This window comes from Trichosurus vulpecula, chromosome 9, assembly GCF_011100635.1.
Source record: "Trichosurus vulpecula isolate mTriVul1 chromosome 9, mTriVul1.pri, whole genome shotgun sequence".
NCBI lineage: Eukaryota > Metazoa > Chordata > Mammalia > Diprotodontia > Phalangeridae > Trichosurus > Trichosurus vulpecula.
In genome coordinates this window covers 61,551,209-61,572,834 of record NC_050581.1, presented here as the reverse complement: position 1 = coordinate 61,572,834, position 21,626 = coordinate 61,551,209, and the positions used below count along the sequence as shown (strand labels likewise).

Here is a 21,626-nt window from a genome sequence, read left to right as displayed (position 1 = left end):
TACTTGAGGAGGCCAGAGAAGGGAGAGCGCCTGTGACTGCACCAGTCAGGGAAGGCTTCCTGAAGGAGCTGGAATTTAAGCTGGGTCTCAAAGGACAGGTAAGATTTAGAAAGAGAGGGGGCTAGAAGAAAGGGAGAGGAAAGCCTAAGATGGAAAGAAATACAAGAAGCTTCTTTTCCCTGGGCAGATCCCACCTGGGGGAAGGGAAGATCATAAGGGAAAAACAGAGATGGAGAAATAGAGGTAAGCAGTGAGAAAGATACCCAGCCAGGACTTGGAAAATGACAGGGACTCACGAACAGAAATGGGCAGCTACCCAGGGAGAGACAAGCTAGAAATGGACAAATAGAGACACAAGGGACAGAAACAAGGGCAGAGATACGTGAGAACAAGGACAGAAAGAAGCAATCAGAGAGTGATGAAGAGAGACATGGGCCAAAGGAGAGAGATAGGCAGAAACAGACATGTACACACTAAAGAGCCAAGAGTGGGGGAGGGGGAGGGAAGGGGGAAGAGGAGGAGGGAAGAATCAAAGTCAGGTACAGAGGAAGAGAGAAGAGTCAGAGAAGGAGAAGAGATGGAAATAGGAGAGGGAGAGAGGGAGAGAGAGAGAGGAGGAGGAGGAGGAGAGGGAAAGAGGGAGGGAGGGGGAGAGGGAGGGGGAGAGGGAGGGGGAGAGGGAGAGGAAGAGGGAGAGAGAGAGAGAGAGAGAGAGAGAGAATATGAGAATCCTCAATCCTCTCAATAGCAACCACCACCAGGGCTCCCTGATCTTCCAGCCTTCAGTCTCTAACTCTGCCCTGCACTTCTACCTTCCCTCCCATTTTGTAGGGGTTTTTTAAATATCTTAGAGATTAACAGCCTGGGAAGAGACAGATGTCAGTCATGATGACCCCATCAGAAGTGGCAATCCCTAGCAATCTCATCCATTATCTCGGGGGCCACCAGAGACCAGTCCATCCACCCCATATTTACCCCTCCCTAGGTTCTCTTTGGGGCAGCTAGGTGGAGCAGTGAATAGGGTGCCAGGCCTGGAGTCAGGAAGACTTATCTTCCTGAGTTCAAATCTGGCCTGAGACACTTACTAGCTGTGTGACTCTGGGCAAGTCACTTGACCCTATTTGCTTTAGTTTCCTTGTCTGCAAAATGAGATGAAGAAGCAAATAGTAAACCACCCCAATATCTTTGCCTGGAAAACCCCAAATGGGGTCACAAGGAGTCAGACATGACTGAACAACAACAACAAAGGTTCTCTTTCCCTATCTCCTGACCTAACTCCATCTTTTAGGTCACCCTCCTTCACCTTCCGAGGACACTTGCAGCTACCTAACTACGATCCCTCCTATAGCAGATGATTAAGTGTGACTGGACCAGACCAAGGGGTCTGAATCAGGGCAGCAGTAGGTCTGACCAGTTGTAAACATCTGCTAGTCTACTGCACCCAGCTCAGCCACACCCCTCTCCCCCACTCCACCCCTTCCAAAAGATTCATACCCTTCAAGACTAATTGGATTCCAGGGGCTAATAAACTTAACTCCTGCCTCCCCTGGGAACATGGGCCCCCTTGTTACCTCATTAGCCACCTCACAGGGAGCCAGTGACCCCTGGCCTTTGATTCCTGGACAGAGAGCAAACATCTGGCCTAGCGTCCCAGATCCCCTAAAGCCTGAGGCCCACCATGGCTAAACCCCAGGGGAGAGAGAGAAAACAGGGGCAGAGAGTAGACTTCAGGTTGTTTAAAAGAATAGGTTCTGGTCACTAGAAGGAGAAATCACATGCAAATCAGGGTCACTGTCTGAGATGGTCAGAGAAGTTGTTGGAATATGAGCTAGGATAGAAGAGGTTTGGGGACCCAGGCGCATCAGTTTAAAGAGGTTTTCTCTAGGAGGGCCCAAAAGGAGAAACAGAGGCAGAGTAGCTGCTGGGGGCAAGCCTTGTTCATCTCCTTCCCTGATGGGCTTAATTTCCTCTGCCACCACCCGTCTGCACCAAGAGAGAGGCTGTACTGGCCTCTGCTCACTCCCACTACACCTTATAGCCCCCTCATTCTCTCTGGGCTTACAGGGCAAGAGGCCCCACTTAGAATCACAGGTTGTCATAGCTTTGATTTCCTCTAGTTCAGTGATTCTTAACCTACAGTCTATAAACTTGTGATTTTATTGTGTGTGCATATGTATAACACATATAATATAGAATGTGATCTGTACCTCACATGTATCATATATAATGACATATAGATATATCTTCAGTGTGCCCAGCAAAGTTCACCTGTATCCTGTACATTCATTCATTCAACAAAATGTACTAAACACCTGCTGTTTGCATGGAGCTGTGGAGATTCAGGGAGAAAGACAGTCCCTGCCATCCCTCTCATACACATATACACAGACATACATACATACATACATACACACACACACATTCACATACACTCTCTCCCAAGTTCTTCACTTAATAGTTGTCCCTGTGGTCGACTGCCCATTTGGAGGGGTTGAGTCCTGAAGGTCCTCACAGGGTAGCTCTAAAAAGAAGGGAATAAGGAAGAGGAGACGGGGCCCCCAAAACTCCCTAGATCACCATCATCTTTCCTCCCACCTGTCAAAAAGTTCTTCCTAACACCTAACCTCAAACCTTCATACCTATTTCTTCCTAACCTGACTACAGTAGGAAGAAATAATGGGGTGAAAGAAAGGGAAAAGTATATGTGCCCCCAATCTGTGAACTTTAGGGGGCATTTCTCCTCCCCTGTCCCTGGCCCCCATCCTTCCCCACCTCCCCCAGTCCAGCCCCTGGGGCCGGGAATTGGTTACAAACGTCCGGCCACATGTTCTGTCTGTCAGCAGCCCGGCCACATTTTCCAGAGCAAAGGAAAGTTAGGGCTAAATGGAAAAGGTCTGTAAGCAAAGTCCTCTCAGCCCAGGCCCCCCTCCCCATCAGAAGCCAGAGAAGGAAGGAACACAACCTACGGGGACAGGGGTGGGGAGGTATCCTTAAAGATCCTCCTTTCTCTTCAATCACACTGACCAGATAGCAGAAGGGATACAGATGGGATGGCAAAGAGGAATGCCCAATCAAGGGGCTAGGGCTGGAGGCAGGGAGAGAGGGAGGGGAGGCTGGGAAGAGGGAGGATGCACTCTGTGAAAGGTGTTTTAAGAAAAGCCCACAAGAATGCAGGGGAAAGACCTCCAAGGGTGGTGACAGGTCAAGGATGGTTCTATAAGACTGTTTCTACCATCCACACTCAGAGGAGTGAACTGAGAGGGGTTTGGGTGAAGGCAGAACAGCAGCAGTGAGAGAGGGCTTCCTGGACAAGTGTCCATATCCCATAATATTGGTTAGTTGTAGGGGCAGAAGAGCTGACCATAGGATGGAGCCTGAGACAGAGGTCCTGGGAGTAGGGGCAGTCAGCAAGGGTTTCCTAAAAGAGGAGAAATGACCCCCTGCCCCTCAACTCCTCTCCTTGGCTCCATCACAAACATCACCTAGCCCAACCACACGTTGGGGCTCTGCTAGGGGGATGGGGGTCTGGTAGGGATTTATGGTTAAGGGATCCAGAGGGGGATCATCACTCCTGGAAAAACTCAGAATAAAGGAAACAGGACAGACCACACCCTCCTATCATCCCCCAGATTCCCTAGGAAATCTCTCAGACTGGAAATTTATGTCTGTGTTCCTCCTCCGTACAGAGACATTGCTCCTGGGTACTCTGAGCCTCGTATAACAGACGCTGTGTGTAAGTCTGAATGTAGTCACATGTGTTAACAGCTTTGTCTGGGCATTGTGTGTGTGGTTGTGTCTACACGTGATGGAACACCGTGCACACATGCATTCATATGTTGCCTGTCACGGGAAGCTCCTCTACCAATGTAGATGGGCAATTGTTCTGTCTTCTAGAGCTGTCTGGGACACTGAGAAGGTGAATAATTTGCCCATGGTCATATGAGCGAGGCAGTATTTGAACCTAGCCCTTCTTTACTTCAGAGACATGTTCTCTATCCACTACTACTTGCCTTTCCTCCCTCCTCTTTCTCTCAGTATATATGCATACAAATGCAATAAAGGGTTGACCCAAAAGTCTGAGGGCAGCATTTTAAAGCTTCAATAAACTATTCAAAGACTTTGGATACCCTCTACATGCATGTATATGCATGCTTACACACGTGTGAATATGCAGCCTACACTGTGACATGGCTGGGTGTATATGGGCACGCATCGGCACAGTGGTGTTTCTGTCTATGCATATCAAAATGCAGCGCTGTCCTACGCATCAGCAGAAAACGTAGTTACCTGTAAAATATGACACGAAGAACGCCAGAAAGATCTACTCCCAGCCTAATAATGTTTCCCCTTAACTACCTGTCAAGGTGCCTGAAATTCTTCTATTAAAGCTTCACTGCATTGGGTTAGACAGAGAATTGCAGACTGTCAGAGTTGGAAGGGAACTAAGATATCCCCAAGAGTCCCCTCTGAGGTCCAGACTTGACCAAAGGCCCACAGGGAGTTATTAACAGAGATAGGATGAGGACCCAGTGTTCTCCTGTTTCTGGGTATGCTGTGGGGGCATCCAGCAAAACACTTTGCAAACATTATCTCATTTTACCCTCACAACCAACCTGGGAGGCAGGTGCTAGGAGAGAGACTTCCTGGTACCACTGAGGGTAGGAAGAAGAGGGGCACATGAGGGAACCCAGGGACACCAGTCCCCTGAAAGAAGTAACAGGGTAAAAAGAATACAGAAGAGGAGGGAGAGAACACACACACACACACACACACACACACACACACACACACACACACACACACGGTTGCAAGAGGCCATATCAGATGACCTGAGAGGGCCCCCTGGCAGGGTGATATACCTCACAAATATTCTAGGAGCTGAGGGTGTGAACTGGAGAATCGGAGAATTGAGGGATTAGTTGGGGGGGGGGAGAATGACTGCTGACAGATGGAGTTAATTCTGTCCAGCTCCCCCAGCCCTCCCCTACCAGTCTGACTTTGAGAGTCCTGGGGAAGGACATCCTTGCCTCCCTAATCGCAGTCCCCTTTCTCCCCCTTCCCTGACACCACACACTATCTCTGAAGAACTCTTTCCTGCTATCTAATCTTGGTTCCTTCCTTCCTGTCCTCTGGTCCCCTCCAGATCTTCCCGAAGGGCCTCCCCCCCCCCACCACCAGATTAATCTTCCCCAGGCCTTTGCCTCCCCCACAGAGACAGTTTCACAGAGACCAGGCTATTTGGGTACCTTGGTTGGAGGCGGCTCCTCTGATCTCTGAGGACTATCCAGCCAGCAACCTGAATCCCACAACATCTCCAGCGAGTATTATACCACACCCCCCTCCACCTAATAAACAGGAGTTGGGAAGGAGAAGTAATATTCTGAGCTAAGGAAACGTGTGTACATGTGTGTCTGTGTGCTTGTGTGCACATCCAGATGTCTAAGCATGTGTCTGTCCAAGGGAGGTAGGTGGAGGTGTCTGTGTGCACGAGTGTGTGTAGAGGTCTATGCATCTGTCTGCATGCATATGCTGTGTAGGTCTGACCCTGCAGCAGGAAGAATACAGAGCAGAAATCAAGAAAGATTTCCCAGGGAATAAGAGATCTGGGGTTCTAGATCACCTGAGGGAGAGTGACCCCCCCTCTGGGTAACCACCTGGTCTATTTTCCCGGGGACAGTGGACAGAAAAGGATGACCCATGGAGGTTACTCCAGGCCCTGAGATCCTGAGGGCATGGCGGGGGAGGGGAAGGAGGAGGGGTGTCACTTCAGAGATGGGAGTGAGCTGGTGAGGTCGGGAGTTTTCCCTTTCATGTGGATGAAGGAATGCCAGGCCATGTGCCAGGGGTCAAGTTACCCATGGCAGGGAGGCGAGGGTTGGAGGTGGGATGGGGGGGGCAAGTGTTGGCAGCCTGGGCCCTGGACACCCAAGCACTGGTGGAGGGGGGAGGGGATTCAGCATGGGCAGTTCGCAGGCAACTGTGCTGTACAGCACCCAAACACCAGAGATGTTCCTCTGGGGACAACAAACAACTCCTTGTCCTGTCTTCCTGAGTCCTGAAAGGGGAAATCACTCTGATAATTTCAACTCTCCAAAAGAGATGGGCTGTGGACTTATCCACCCTTCACTCACCTGGGTCCCATATGTAAGAGAGGAAGATGAACAGGGACTCCAGGCCCCCACCTAGTGAAATGAGGCACAAACAGGCAGGTGAGGAAGGGTGGGGAAGAACAACCTCAGCAAGAATGGCAGACGCTATCCTGGATGGTGGAAATGGGGCTGGGCTTAGAGTCAGAAGACCTGGCTTTGAAACCCAGCTGTGGCCTGGGACAAATCTCATCTCTCAGCCTCACTCTTCTCTGCTGTCAAATGAAGCGCCTACAGTACACCAAGTGATCGCTAAGGTTTCTTCCAGCTCTGAGGCTATGGTCCTATGGAACTGAGAGGAGAGGAAGTGACTCAATCATGGAGCAGTTCAACATTGCCATTAGTCTTAGGAGAAAGTTAAGGCACAGTTCAGTTCTTACCTCCTCCAGGAAGCCCTCAGAGACTTCAGAGGAAATCTAGGAAGCTCCTCATTCCATACCCTTTCCTGCCTGAACCTGGATTTCATGCACTAAGATTTGCTTAGTGGGGAAAGAAAGAATAAATTAGGAGGAATCTCAAGAAGACTCTGGGGGACATAGGGATGGGGTCAAGGAGATCAGGGGTGAGGAAGAGGGGGAGGGAGGGAGGAGGACACAGGAAGTACGGTTATAAGAGCTTTGGGTGGGGCAGAGGGAGTGATTCCACATGTGAGGGCCTAGGGGGAGAGGACAAAGTGGCCAGCACTGGCAGGGGCCCCAGTTAGAGAGGAAATTCCTTCCGGGGAGGTTGGGATGAGGACCTTGCTTTGTACATCCCGGCAGGAGCTGGGAGGGAGGCAGGAAGGAAAGGGGGCAGCAGCAGCAGAGCAGATGGAACAGAGGACATGGAGGGATCAGATCAGGACCAGAGAGGCCTTCAGCCTCTCCCCAACTCTACCTAGGAGCCATTTTGTCTTCATTTAATGTCTCTATGTCAGAAGGAGAGACTGTGTCCACCCTCATGTCAGGGGTTCTCCAAGGGTGGGAGTGTGTCCGTAGCTCATACAATAATAGCTAATGTTTGTATAGTACTTTAAAGTCTCTTACACAGATCACTTCATTTGAGTCTTAATAACAGCCCACTGAAGCAGGTACGAGTGTTATTATCCACATTTTAAGGACATGGAAACTGAGGTTCAGAGTGGTTAAATGACGTGGCCACAGTTTGCAACAGTCAAAGATCTCCCCCTGCCACAGGCCCAGCACTCTATCCGCCATTATAGGTCTTATCCACTCCTACCACACTACCTTTCTCTCAGAGATAGGGCTATTGTACCCCAGAGCGGGGCTGTCTTCCTCCCTCAGACAGAGGCTTCCCAAGGATTGGACTGTTGAAAGCCTAGGGGGACCCAGGAGATTCCCTATCTTCCTCTGGCAGTATTGGGGCAGCTAAGTCAGCTGAGCCTCCAGACTCCTCTTCCCAGATTTGTGTCAGTCTTTACCACTAGATGCTCTGAAATGTGGGAAGAGTCTTTTCCCCAGGTCTCAGTTTCTCTACCTGTTGAAGAGCTGTGTAGGAATGGGAGCATAGACGGCCAGAAGGTATTGATAGTTCTCTAATCTACACCTAGAGAAAGAAAAGTAGGGTCAAGGATAACAACAATTTTTTAAAAAAATCATGGAGAATCAAAACCCACTGGCATCTGGACATGGGAGGAAGAACAGGGTTTTCTGAGGGAATTGTAATCTCAGAAGGGTAGGTCTGAGGTCAGGCTGCTAATGGGCCCTTAGAACACATGCTTATGAGACTGCAAGTTCAGTCTAGACTGAGGGTAAAGTTCTAGGGAAAGACACCCTGAGGGCATCCTTAACTCCCTTATTCGAGGCTCTCACCACATACATAATTCACAAAGCAGATAGCAGAGGTGATTCCAAACACCCCTTTGGTATTAAATAAAACTTGACTTCTCACCCTTTCCCCCCGCTCATTGCCCTCCCCCCTCCACTTCTCTCTCTCACCCTCCAGCAGGTCCCTTTGAACTGCCTCCACCAAGGCTCCCCAGAAATTTAGCCTAGGGCCAGGGGAAATGGGGCAGAGGAATGGAACCTTCCTTAGGTCTCTCCTAGGTCTCCAACATCAAGACCCAGAAGCCCCTCCCCATCTCTCAATTAGGAGGGGCCTAGAATATGGCCTGGGTTCTTAGACCTTGGGGGGAGTGGAAACAGAAGGAGGCTTAGTCTGAAGACCTACCAATACTCTCCTCTCCTCTTACACTGGCCAGGATCTGGGCTTCCTCCGCAGGCAATGGCTGTTTTCTGCTCAACTTCAGAGGTCATTTGACAGTTCAGTCTCTGCCCTAACCTCTGCTTAAAGTCCTGCTAGAATTGGAAGGAAGCTCAGAACCAGCCCCTCCTACTCACTCCATAAGGCAACTCATTCTACTTTCGGACAGCTCGAACTGTTAGGAAGTTTTTCTTTATGTTGAGCTTAATTCTATTTCTCTGAAATCTCTGCCCATTCCACTTATATTGGCCCCGTGGAGTCAAACAGAACAAGCCTGATCTGTTCTCTGCTGACCCAGGCTGACCCAGGACTCTAGGCCAATATTACATGGGGTGAGGAGACTCACCAATTAGTGCAGCTCAGCTCAGAGAGACCCAAGACACCCAGGCCCTCAAACCAGGATGACCAGGGTTGGGGTCACACACCTTCCCTCTCAAATGGGGCTTCTTGAGGGTAAGGACCATGTGTCTCTGATTTGGGGGCAAGACTGGCTGAGCAGGGGAGGGTAGTCAAGAGAAAGGGTGGGCCTGCTACAGGGAGGAGGGGGATGGCCAGCATAGCTGTCTGGCCCTGGGGCCCCAGGGCTGGGAACAGGGCTTGGGTTTCCTCTCTGACAGGGACCAGGTTTCTCCGAGGGAAAGGAGGAAAGAAAAACAAAGAAAAGGAAGAAAAGGAGCCACTCTGTGCAGCTGGAGTCCAGCTGAGGAGTAGAGGCCCCCCTCCCAGGCAAGGGGGGCAGGGGGTGATGAGGGAGAGAAGGCAAGCGTGAGAGTTTGAGAGTGTCAGTGTGGAAGGTTTGTGTGCGGTAGTGTATATGTGATGGTATAAGCCTCTGTGTGTGAAAAAAATAGGGCGTGCCTGTGTATTCAAGACTGTGTATTCAAGACTGTGTGTGATTGTGTGTGCCAGCGTGTGGTTGTGAGATAGTGAATAGCCACAGATAGATGTGTTAATGAGTGTGTCTCTCAGTACATGAAGAGTATGTCTGGGAAGGTGTGTATGTGCACACTCACGCATACTTGTATGGGTCCATTAACATGCCTATCTGTCTGTGCCCACAAGTGTATTTGTAAGTGTGAATACATAGGCCTAAGTCCAGAGAAAGACTTCGTATATGGGTCTGACTGCCTGTGTCAGTGTGGGATTCTTTTCATGAGTAAAGGCACCCACCTATGAGCAAATAACCGTCTGCCTGTGTCCACACGTGTGTGTGCGTGTGTGCGTGTGCATGTGTGTGTGTATGTGTGTGTAGCTCCCTGGAGGGGTTTGTTTGTTTTGCTCCTAATTCAGTTGTTTTTCCATGTCTTTTCCCACCAAACCGCATGTTTTTTCCTTTCATCTCGCCAGCAGGCCAGGGATGGGAGCCCACAGCACGAATGTCCTAACGGGGCAGGGGTTGGGGGGAAAGGGGAGGGAGTGTGTGTGTGTGTGTGTGTGTGAGGGAAAACCCACAGCCACTAAAATTCTCCAAACACCCACTGCTTCCATCCTGGCCCTGCCTGGCCCCCGGCAGAGCAACTCTGCCAGCTAAACACAGTGCCCGCCCCCGCCCCCCAGGCCTCACTTCCCCAAATAAGCTTCCTCTCTACCCTCCCTGGCTCAAAGACCTGGCCCCAGGGGATAGAGGCCAAACTCTTCAGCCTGGCATTCCAGGCCTTCCACAAGCTGGCCCCAAACTCCATCTGCAGCCTTATCTCCCACTGCTTCCCAATATCCACCATCCACATCCAGGCAGAGTTCCCCAATTCCCTCTCCACCACTTGCCTCCCAATCTTTGTTCTTGGATTCACCATGTGGGTGTACTCTCCTTCAAAGTGTGATCTTTACCTCTCTTCTCAGAGGGCTTCCCTGATTGACCCCACCCAGTTGTTCTCAACATGGCTCCAAGAACCCTAAGCCAGTCTACTGTTTCACTGGGACCTGTGTTTGTATCTCCATGTTCCTGTCCCAGTCTGTTCAAACTCTCTCTCTCTCTCTCTATGTATATGTGTGTATGTATGCATTTGTGTGTATGTATGTGTATGTGTGTATATATGTATGTATGTGCATGTGTGTATATATATACATGTATATATATCACAATATCTCATCTATACATATATGCTCAAGGTCTTGCCTGTCTGAAGCACCTTCCTTTAAGATAATATCCACCCACTTCCAAGTTTCCACACAGATCTATATAATTCACTCCCCAACCTCCTACAATCTGGCTCCCGTCCCCAACTCTCTACTGAAACTGCTCTTTCCAAGGTCACGCCTAGTGGCCTAATTGTCAAATCCACCAGTCTATTTGGCCTGCTCGCAGCACTGCTGTCACTGACCACTATACTCCTCTCTTGGTTCCTTCCTCATCTTGACTTTGGGGACAATGAACTCATCTGGCTCTCTTCCTACCTCTGCCTGCTGCACCCCCTGAAGTGAATGCACCCCAGGGACCCCATTTTAGAACAAGGTGAAGGCACAAACTTCCTTGCCTGCCCCAGTCTCTAGAAGCCTCTCCAAGAGTCTTCTCTGTCTCCTCTTCCTCCTCCAGCTCCCAAATGATCTTCATTCGGTTTGGCCCTCAGCTTCTGAACTACTCCCTCCCTTGGTGATCTCATAGACTGACAGAACCTTAGTATTGGAAGGGACCTTGGCGGTCTCCTAGTCCAAGCCATGCTTAAATAGGAATCTTCTCTATGACATCCCCGGGAACAGCATGCTCCATCTAACTTCTGCCTGGAGACCTTCAGTGCTGCACGAGTCAATAAACAACGATTTACAAAAATCCAAGTTTCAGACAATGCTCTCCATCTCTAATACTCCTATATAGGTGTAAGGGGCTCTTGAGAGCCTGATGAGCTTGGGAGTTGAGGCCCAAGGACAGTCCCGTGGAAAAAAGGAATTATCTGGGGCTACACAGTCCGGCTCAGTTCCTCCTCCTCTGATAAGGCAGGCTGTGAACAGCACATGCCCTCTTTCCAAATAAGCACTGGACATGAGTTGTCCACGAGCTGTGATGCATGGCCCTGGGGCTCCTGATAGGCTTAGAGGATCGTGCACGAGCTTGCTTGCACCCAGTAACGAAGACTAGTACTGCATAAAAATCCTGCTTGCTGATACAATAAACGGAGTTCCTTCCATCTCATCTTGACTCCCGCCTCAATCATTGCGTACCGAGACAGGTCCTTGCTGGTCAAGGACTACCAGGGGTGAGAGGCCCCCAACATATAGGGGCAGCTCTTTCATAATGAACAGAAAGGCCCTGGAGCCAGGAACACCTGAGTTCAAATCCTGCCTCTAACAAACCAACGGTGTGACCCTGGACAACTCACTTAATCTCTTATTGTCCCAGGCAATGCTCCAAGGCCATAAGTTGAAGAAAAGGTGCCAATCTCCATTGGTAAAGTTAATTTCCTCAACTGAGATTTCTCGGGACCAGTGAATGCAGAGATCCTGTTTACCACCACTGCCACATCAACAAGCTTTCTCATGTAGTTCTCTGATCACTTTAAGGTCCCTGCTCAGAAACATGGGGTACCTCCCTGTTGCCTAATGAACAAAATACAGACTCTTTCACCGGGCATTCAAGGTTTCCGTGAACTGATCTGAATCTACCTAGTTCCCATTGCTGTTAAATTGGATTACTTGGTGTCCTGGATTCCTTTCCCTCCCCACCCTTATCATGGGCACATTTCTCATCTGTGCCTTCCCTCAGTCTATTTCCCCCCACTAAGAATGCCACACACACTTCCCAGCTAGTCCAAATCTTACTCATCCCTCATTCCAGGACAGGTCTAACCTCTTTCAGAAAGTCCTCCCTAACTATTACACTCAGCACTGACCTCCCTGCTTTCTCAATTCATTACAGAACTAGAATGGAAGCCACCCACTCTGACTTTTGATCACCAAGTGCCATTCTCTAACTAGCCCGTGAGCTTAACAAGCGCAGAGACTGCGTTTATTGTCTCTATATTCTACCTAGCACAAAGCCTTCTAGAGAGTAGAGCCCCAGGCAATTCACAAGACCAGAAGTTGCAGATGAGTGCACAACTACAGCTGTGAAGAGAGTTTCCACACTGGGAGTTCCCTACCAGGAAGAAATCAAAGACCTCCCACACACACTGTAAATAGGATTTTTTAAAAAATGATATCCCTGTCTCCAGGTGTCTGTCATCCCAGTAACTTTCTTCACTTTCTCCCCTTTGTACAAGCTCCTCAAAGACAATGTAGGTGACAATATCGGTGACAATGTAGGGTTTTTTATTTTGGACTGGATGTGGGATCTCACTAGAGCTGTCAGTCAATGAACATTTATTAAGTGCGTTTTATGTGCCAGGCACTGTGCTAAGTGTTGAAGATGCAAAGGAAAGCAAGATAGTCCCCAGCCTCAAGGAAGTCACCACCTAATAGCTCCCAGTGAAAGCAAAAACAAAAATAAAACAAAACAAAAACAACCCTCCTATCGGAAGGTGGCCCATTTTCAGCAACTTACAATCTTACAAAATTGTTGGTCAATAAACATTTATTAAGTGATTCCTATGCACCAGGTACTAAGCTGAGCTTGGAGCTAAGTGACTGGTCCAGCTTAACAGTTACAATGTATCAGAGGGGAGACTTGAACCAAAGTTTTCCTATTCCCAGCTTTATCCTCCAGGCCACACTACTTAATTGTGGGGCAGGACCAGCTAACTGTTCTAGTTCTCACTCATGTACACACACACACACACACACACACACACACTCCATCCCTCTCCTCCAGAGGAGGAATTCCATCTTCTCAGTTGGGAGTGTGTGTGTGTGTGTGTGTGTGTGTGTGTGTGTGTGACAGAGAGAAAGAGGGACACAAAGAGAGAGTCAAAAGGCAAGAGCCCTAATTTTCACGCTCTTCTTCATTCAAAGTCCCTTCTTTCCTTCAATCAATGGTTCCTAAGACATCAGGCATTCATTCACCTACCACAAGTCCTCCTCAGAATCTTCCTCAGTTTCCACCCCAGCCCTACTAGCTTCTCAGACACCTCACTTGGCTGTCCAGTCCTCATTCCACCCCTTATAGCCGCCCTAATGCCAACTCTGGTGAGAAATGTGTCCATTCTCCAGATAGGGAGATGGGGTAGACTCAGGGCTGGAGTCAATAACTTGTGCTAGTATCTGCAGAGGTAAAAAGTACCCACACCCAGAGGGTAGGATGGGGCAGCAGGGAAAGGATATAGATTCATGTTCCTCCCCTGGAAGCTGCAGCCAGTTATAAAAAGGGGTGGGGGTGAAGGGGAAGCTCGACTCTGAATTACATTAACTACAGGCAATTACATTTATTTCTGCTCCAATGCCCTTGTCTGATTAGGCCTGAGCAGCCCCAGTCCCATTAGCTCAGCCTTTATCAGTGTATCTGTGTGGTCAATGGCCCTGCTGGCTTCCTAAGTCCTGTCTCCCACCTTTAAGCCTCCTCCCAGGGCTCCCTAGGCTTAAGGCATATAACATACATACTCACAATCACCACCACAGACATGATCACACACAAGCACACTCAGACAACCATGTAGCCACATAATCACTGCCACCTTCACACAAAGACATGCACAGTCACACAGAAGCCCATACAACCCACCTCTCCTACATACACACAGAAGAACACTTGGTACTCCCACACTCTCACCCCAAGGGGATATTTCTCAGATTCCCTAGGTTTCACTTTAATTACTGTTTATGGAAGCTGCTGCCAGGATTTCTGTCTCAAATCTTTGACACTCCTTCTGCCATCTCCCTCAGACCCTCACACAAGATTCTATTGCCCTCACGACCATAGGCAATCTAGATAAATTCCTGCCCCCCCAGTATCAGAAAGTCAACTCTCAATTATCTGAGGGCAGAGATCACTTACTTGGGAATGACTGACTGACATATCAACTCAAGGGAAGAATTGGTGATTGTACCCAAAATATCCCAGAGAAAGACATTTTGGGTGTTCCTTATTGTGACCTCTCTTACAGGAGAAAATCAAAAAGTGAATGAAGAAACAACCAGAACTGAGGTAAAGAGGACAGGATTATAGATGCTGGTGGAGAGCTGGAAGGGACTTTAGACTGCCTAATCCAACCCCTCCACTTAACATGAGCAAATTGAGGCACAGATCATAGTCACTGCCCACGTACAACACCATCAAGAGTCAGAGGTCACTCTCACCACCCACAAGCCAGATAGGCTCATCTCATTACTCATTATCCTGTTCATTTGGGTCAGGGTCAGGATCAAGGATCATGTACTCACTGCCCACGTGCAGCAGGGCCTGGTATCGCAGGTGCCAGGAGGAACCTTGGTAGCAGGCGTAGTGACCACTGTGGCTAAGGTCCAGTCCCTCAAGGACCAGCTGGGAGCCATTAAGGTGAGCAGCCTCCAGGTCTGTCCCGTTGACCCTCCAGGTGACTGCTGTGTCCCAGGCTGCTGTCCCACAGGGAAGGGTCACGTCCGAGCCCAGGCGTTCATACAGCACATGAGTATCTGGGAAGAAACAAGTGACAGGTCATCCCAGGCATCTCAGCCTTGTGAAAGACAGTTTTCCCAACCAAAAATTGAATCCCACTCCTCTTGAACCTCCCATCTTTCATTATCTCTGCTGCCCAAACCTATGCCTGTGAAAGTCTAAATGTTGTGTGTGTAAGGCTTTGTGACTGTCACACCAATAGCTCAATTTCTTCATTTAAAATCCTTTATCAATGGACCTCCTCCAATGTGCTCAGGGAACCTGGTGTCTGAGACTAGAAATGTAAACTCGAGTTTTTCTTCCATTGATTGATCCTGACCCTAACAATGACCCCAAACCAGACAGTGACACTGATCCACCCAGATGCTGTCCCTAGTCCTGATCCCAGACGCACAGCACTCTGAGACTTACCCCAAACTTAACATTGACTCTAACTAGGCTGTTAACAGTGACTGACTCTGATCCCAACTCCAAAATCAATGTGATAAATTCCCTTTATTTTCCAACATCCTGCTTCATAGCATTTATTTCGAGAGGATGTCTGTGGGGACAGAACAGTGCTAAAGTTCCAGATAATTCACAGGCTGATAAGCAAGCAGGAATTTACTGTACGCATCCTTGGACTCAGACCACCTCTGCCCCGCCCTGCCCCCCCATACCCCTAAAGCTCTCTTATTCTCCTCTCTGGGGCCTCAGACACAGGAGACCCCAGACAAGTTTTGGTTCTGACACAATCTCCAGAAAATGATTCCCTGTAATCCTCATGCGCATGTCTCCAGTACTTCCATGTCCCTATATCCCCGTGTCCTCAGTACACTCTCCATTCCCTTTCCTATCAGCCTAAAAACTATTCTTCCATGTTCTATTCCCCCCCCTCCCCCGCCCCGGCCCACCACAACCCTGAACATGGAGTGGGGCCCAGACAGCGGCAGCAGCAGGCAGAACAACATGGGCAAAACAATTGGGGCCTGGAGACGGATCATTGTGCAGCTGTCACCTGGTGTTGGGAATCGAACCCTGGCCAGGCAGGGTTGAGGGGGAGAGAAGGCACTCAGGCCTGTCAGCTCACCTGCCCCAGGAGAGGGGCCCTGTCAGAGCCAAAACCAACACCTTCCTCCTCCCCCCAGCCCTGAGCAACCAAGGCGTGACTGAGCTGAAGGACAAGGGAGCACCTGTCAGAGAGAGGGAGAGGGAGAGAGGGAGAGAGGAAGAGAGGGAGAGAGGGAGAGAGGGAGAGAGAGAGAGAGAGAGAGAGGGAGGGAGGGAGGGAGAGAGAGAAAGAAAAGAGAGGGAGGGAGGGAAGGAGGAGACACAGAGAGAGGAGACAGAGAAATAGAAAGATCGAAAGCAGGGGAGAATTGGGGGGAGCTGGGGAAAGGTGCAGCAAGACGAAGAAGAACAGAGAGGGAGGTGGGAGGAAGACAGAAAGAAGAAAAGGTTAGAGAATGAAACAGATACCATCATATGGAGAGAGGGTAAAGGGGAGAATAGGGATGGGGAGGTCTCGAGCCATCTGCCCAAGGTCACAGAGTGACAACCTCCTCTTAAGGGTCTCCCCAAGTTCCAGGCCAGGGCATTGTCTATCAGACCACACCATTCCTTCGTGTCCTTATCTCTTTCCCTCTGTGACATCAGACCTAGGAAAGACTCTCCTGTGTTTGGAATGGTTGAGGAACAAGCTCAGCTAAAAGCAGAGGCACAGATCTAACTCTCCAAATTTGGGGCAGGGAGTCTCTGTGCCTGGAATAGATTCCCACCTTATCTGTGAAGATCTTCCCTTTGCAAGGTCCAGTTTAAGTGCCGCTTCCTCCATGAAGATTTCCCTGATCATTCTGAATCATGTCCCCACATCCTTCCCCCTGGAGAGAAGCCACGGCTCCTCTAAATCTCTCAGTGTGAGACCTCTCCTGTGACCCCTGATCTTATTCTAACTTGCACTATCATAATTTATGCATCTATGTCAATCCTTTACTAGAATGTAAGTTCCCTGAGGACAGAAAATATGTTGTTTTTCACCTTTGTATCATCATGGACCAACTCTATATATGGCACATTGGAAGGCTTAGGTGTTGGGAGGAAGGGATGAACTGGACCTGTGATTTCATTGGTGGGAGGAATTCCTGGTGTGGAAACTCCTTGCACCATTGCAAATCTGCAACTTGGCTATAATTTATAGTCTTACAGGAGGGGTGCTTAACCATTTTTGTATCCTGGATCCCTCCGGCAGTCTGGTGAAGCCTATGGACCCTTTCTCAGAGTAATGGTTTGAAATAAGTAAAATAAAATATATGCTATTATAAAGAAACTAATTATATTGAAAAATAGCTATCAGAAAATTTTAAGAGCTCTTAACCCCAGGTTGAGAGGCCTTGTCTCAGAGATGTACCTGGGATTAATGAGAGATTGGGTGACTCATACATGGTCACATTGCTAACATGTGTCAGAGACAGTACTTGAGCCTATATCTTCCAGATTCCAAGGCCTAACTTCTATCCACTGTTTCATAGTTCCCCTGATCTAATACTTCAACAATAGATATTTGGTAAAGTGAACAACTCTAAATTCCCTCAGCCCAAAGGTGCTTTCTGTCATCACACCACAAGCTTCCAAATGGCTCTCCCTGCATTAGGAGAATAGAATGAAAGTCATTAGGTGTCTACTAAGACACCTTGTGTGTCTAATCCTGTGCTGGCTACACTGTGGGGACAGGTGCCAGAGAAGAAGACAACATGGGTCATGCCCTTGGAGAGCTCAGAACCTGGTTAGGAGAAGAGACATATATGCATGGAGATCTGAAAGAATAAAGAAGAGGATGTGCTCACAGATAAATATGTGGATAGAATTCCAAGTGGAGGGAAATCAGATATGGGGAAGATCAGCATGGGCTAGAGTGGTCGGAGATAGCACCTCTGGAGGAGGAGGCATTGGAACAGGTGAGGTTTAAAGATGTCTGGGAGGTGGACTGTCACAGAAGAGGGAGAATATACACTCGTAGCTGAAGGCAGGAGCAAAGCCGAGACATTCACAGAATATTGAGGAGCTTAGTTTGACTGCAACAAGCATTTATATAGGGGAGGAAGGAGAAAAGTTAGATGGTTGAGGTAAGGTGAGAGTAGAAAAAGGTAAGGGTGCTGCCTTCTTGTTCTTCTGTCTCTCTCCACAGAAACCAAAGTCCAGTGTTCTACCCACTGGAAAGGGTCAGGAGTACTGATAAATGGATAGACACTTCAGCCTGTTTGTTTGGCTCTCCTCCTGCCTCTATCACCCTGCCCTAAGGCTAGCTTCTCCTCTTTCTGGGAATGGGGGAGGGGAAGGGTTGGGTATGGAGGCACTAGCTGATCAAGCCAACATCCTTCCCTCTAGTCCTCTGCTAGCCAGTATAAAAAAACCCTGGTACATGCAACTCTGCTCAACGTGCTTTCCAACATTTAATGAAGTTCTTAATGTATCTCATCCCCTCACATTTGTTGTGGTTTGGGGTGCTGGAAATACTGAAACGCAAGGGTACAGGGGGGTCTGCCTCAAAAGAATTCGACCACTCAAACCTAACTCACTAGTCTGACTGAAAGAAGATTTGAGTGATTTAATTCTTTTGAGGCAGACCCACCCCGTCCCCTTGCATTTTGGGATTCCCAGCACCCCAAACCATAACAACATTCATGTGTCACACTTCCTCACATATTTGTGTGCTCTGTGGCAATAACTCTCACCAAGATCAGCTATCTCCTACCACCTGCACAAGGATGCCTATATGTACCCCTTTTCCAAAGAAATAATCTCAGGTCATAGCAGGAAAGATGGAAGTTAGACTGAGAAAGCTTTTCTGGTCTCAAAGGGGACAGCAGGCTAGATAGGGGTGGTTGTAATTATATCTATTTGAAATAGTCTCTCCAGAGTATAGGCCTGAACTCTCAACTGCTCCTTCCTACACAGAGGGTTATATCTGCCTCCAGCACAGAGGAGTGAATACAGAGGACAGAAAAGAAGACAACAGAGTGATTTGATCAGGGAAGGTAACAAAAACCTCACCCCGCCAAAAGTTTCACCCACTCCCAGAGATTCTGCCCAATAAGCAGGACAGATAAATAGATGAATGAATGGATGGCTCACCTCTCCTACCCAAAGAGTGGAGTGACAGGCAGATGGACACCTCATTCAGTGAGACAGATGGAAAAATAGCAAAATGACTCCAATCAATAGCTGTTGGGTGATTAGGGGGCTGTACCTAAAGCCTGAGCCTCTGAAGATTTCTTATTAACATTCCTGCTAATTATTTCTCCGTCAGGAGAGCAGACCTGCTGAGTCTGGTGGGGAGGGGGATTCCTGTTAACAAGCCAATTAAGGCCAGGCCCAGTCTATCCTCAAAGAGTCTTAATTACACTTGTTAACGAAGGGCCTCCAATCTTTCAGAGGATAGGAGGGCCGGAAACCCCACCCCCTCAGTCAGGTCACAGGACCTTGTATCTGGACTTGGTCATTTAATGGATCCTCTCCCCAATTATTACCCACTTCCCCCTCAGTTCCACCCATTCAGAGCTCTAAGTCAAAGAGGATAGGGGATATGGTTCCCATACCTTGGTCTTAGAAGAGACACGTCCATCCAACCTCTGGGGAAATTCTGGCTTACCAGATTCCAAAAAATTCCCCTGTAACATCCTCAGAACCTCAATGTGGAGAAATGAGAATCTCTAGAGGGTGTAGGTCACCCCTGTCCCTGTCATTGACTGGTCTGACTTTTCATGTCAGACCTATACAGCTGGTGCAAAGTGGATGGAGTGAGCACTGGGCCTGATCAGAAAAACCTGAATTCAAATCTGGACTTAGAGACTTACTAGCTATGTGGCCCTGGGCAAGTCACTTAACCTCTGCCTCAGTTTCCTCAACTATAAAATGGGATCATAGCACCTACCTCCCAGAGTTGTAGTGACGTTCAAATGAGATAAAATGTATGAAGTGCTTAGCATGGTACTTGGCACACAGTAGGCATTTAATAAATGCTTGTTCCCTTCTCTTCCCCTCTTCCCATGTCCTTGGATGAATTAGACACTTTGGTTTAACTGCAAGGAAGGTAGGGCAGGAAAGAGCAATGAAATTGGGACTGAGAACCTCTTATTCAAATCCCAGCACTGACACATTTTTGTGTGACCTTAGGGGAAAAAAAAACTTTGTATGTCTGAGCCTCAGTGTCCTTATCTGTAAAAATCAGGAGTGAAGCTAGAGTAACTTTAAAATTCCTTCTAGCACCACATTCTCTGATTTTCCGAGATTAAGTTCCTGTCTATGCAGCCAGGGAAAGAAAGAGTTTAGGGAGGGGGGAGGAGGTATGGCCATTGGGAAAGGGGAGTCTCCCCCACTGCCTATCAGACTTTATACCCAAGGTCCAATCATTCTACTTCTCCCATCCCCCTTTGACCCATTTCCCTGGGAGGTAAACAGACAGCCGAATGGCAGGGACAGGATGGATGAAGTGGAATAGGCCCCAGGAAGCCAGCCTGAAACACAGATGTGAAACTCGCCCCCACCATCTCTCTTCTCCTCCTAAGAGATCCAATGACCAGAGGCTATGATCTCTGCTTCTCCCTCCCCAGCCCTGAATGCTGGCCCCACCTCGGATTCTCACCCTCCATCAGGGCTGGGCAGGAGACCCAACTCCAGCTCTCTGGAATCCTGTTTCCAGAATCTGGAACTTTAAGGAAACGTTCCAAAGGGCCCCCCCTTCCCTGCCCCCCCAGAGACCTCTGGAGGCCCAGGCAGCATCTCCGGTCCATCCAGCTGCATGAGAAGGAGACGTAAGAACTGACCGTCTAGTGAGACCACTGAGTCGGTAAGTCATTAAAAGAAAATCACAGTGAAACAATGCCATAACATGAAAACAGCCCAGTCCAACAATGACCCAACAGAACAGCAACAGAGAGGCAATGACAAGGACAACTCAGTGAGACAAAGACAAAGGAGTAACTGTAACAAGGAATACTGACACCACAATGGTAGTAAGGTTACACAGTAACCATTAGAATGAAAATGATACAAAAATAAAGTAAAAGTCATCTCAAGGTTATAGTTGGGAGGAGAGACATCTTCTTTATCCAGTTCTTCAGTATTTCCATCCAGCCTTGTCCTGTCCCCACATCTCCTATAGCCCTTGCACATTCTTGTCCATTCTTAAAATCAAATTAACAAGGGGGAAAGCACACGATGCAGTATGTGTGTGTGTGCGCGTGCATAGGTATGTGGGGGGGGGGGGTGCTACGAAGTTAAATATGAAGGAGGGAGTCTGGGGATAGAGGTTGAGGGTACAGGAGGGAGTCAGTGAGATCAACGTCGGGGGACACTGAGGCTCAGGACATAGCAAGGAAGTAAGGAGGGTGGTGACAGTAGGGAATCTGAAATTGACCTTGGAAGGGGGTGGGGTGGGGGCTAGTGAGGCGGGGGAGAGTGAGCGTAGGAATCAGTGAAATTGACATTGGTAGGGGAGACAATTCGGGGCACAGTGGATTAGAAAGGGTACAGAGTTCTTGGCCTCAACACTGTGACAAAGCCTTTAAAAGAATCAGCTGTGAAAAGATTGATAGATGGGGAGGAGGAGGGAGGGACAGAAAAGATGAGGTCATAAAAACAAAGGGAACAAGGAGAGAAAGGGTCTGGGAGGATACCACACACGATTTCGTCCAAAACAACGGTGGCACCCACAATTACACATGCAGTCACACACACATGTAGTCACAGCCCCGTTAATAGTCATACTATTCACACAGTTACACTAGAGTCTCCATACAGGGGGAACTACAGTGAGTCTCACCATGAAGATTAGCTTATAC

General features: G+C 48.7%; 1 protein-coding gene across 3 annotated transcripts in view; it reads right to left on the bottom strand.

The window, feature by feature from the left end:
- CNTFR (ciliary neurotrophic factor receptor) overlaps positions 1–21,626 on the bottom strand; it is a 94,054-nt gene that overhangs the window by 20,774 nt on the left and 51,654 nt on the right. For all 3 annotated transcript variants that reach the window (XM_036738062.1, XM_036738061.1, XM_036738060.1), the window contains one exon: positions 14,595–14,825. In XM_036738062.1, the coding sequence (XP_036593957.1) occupies positions 14,595–14,825 (231 nt within the window). The remainder of the gene's footprint in view (positions 1–14,594; positions 14,826–21,626) is intronic.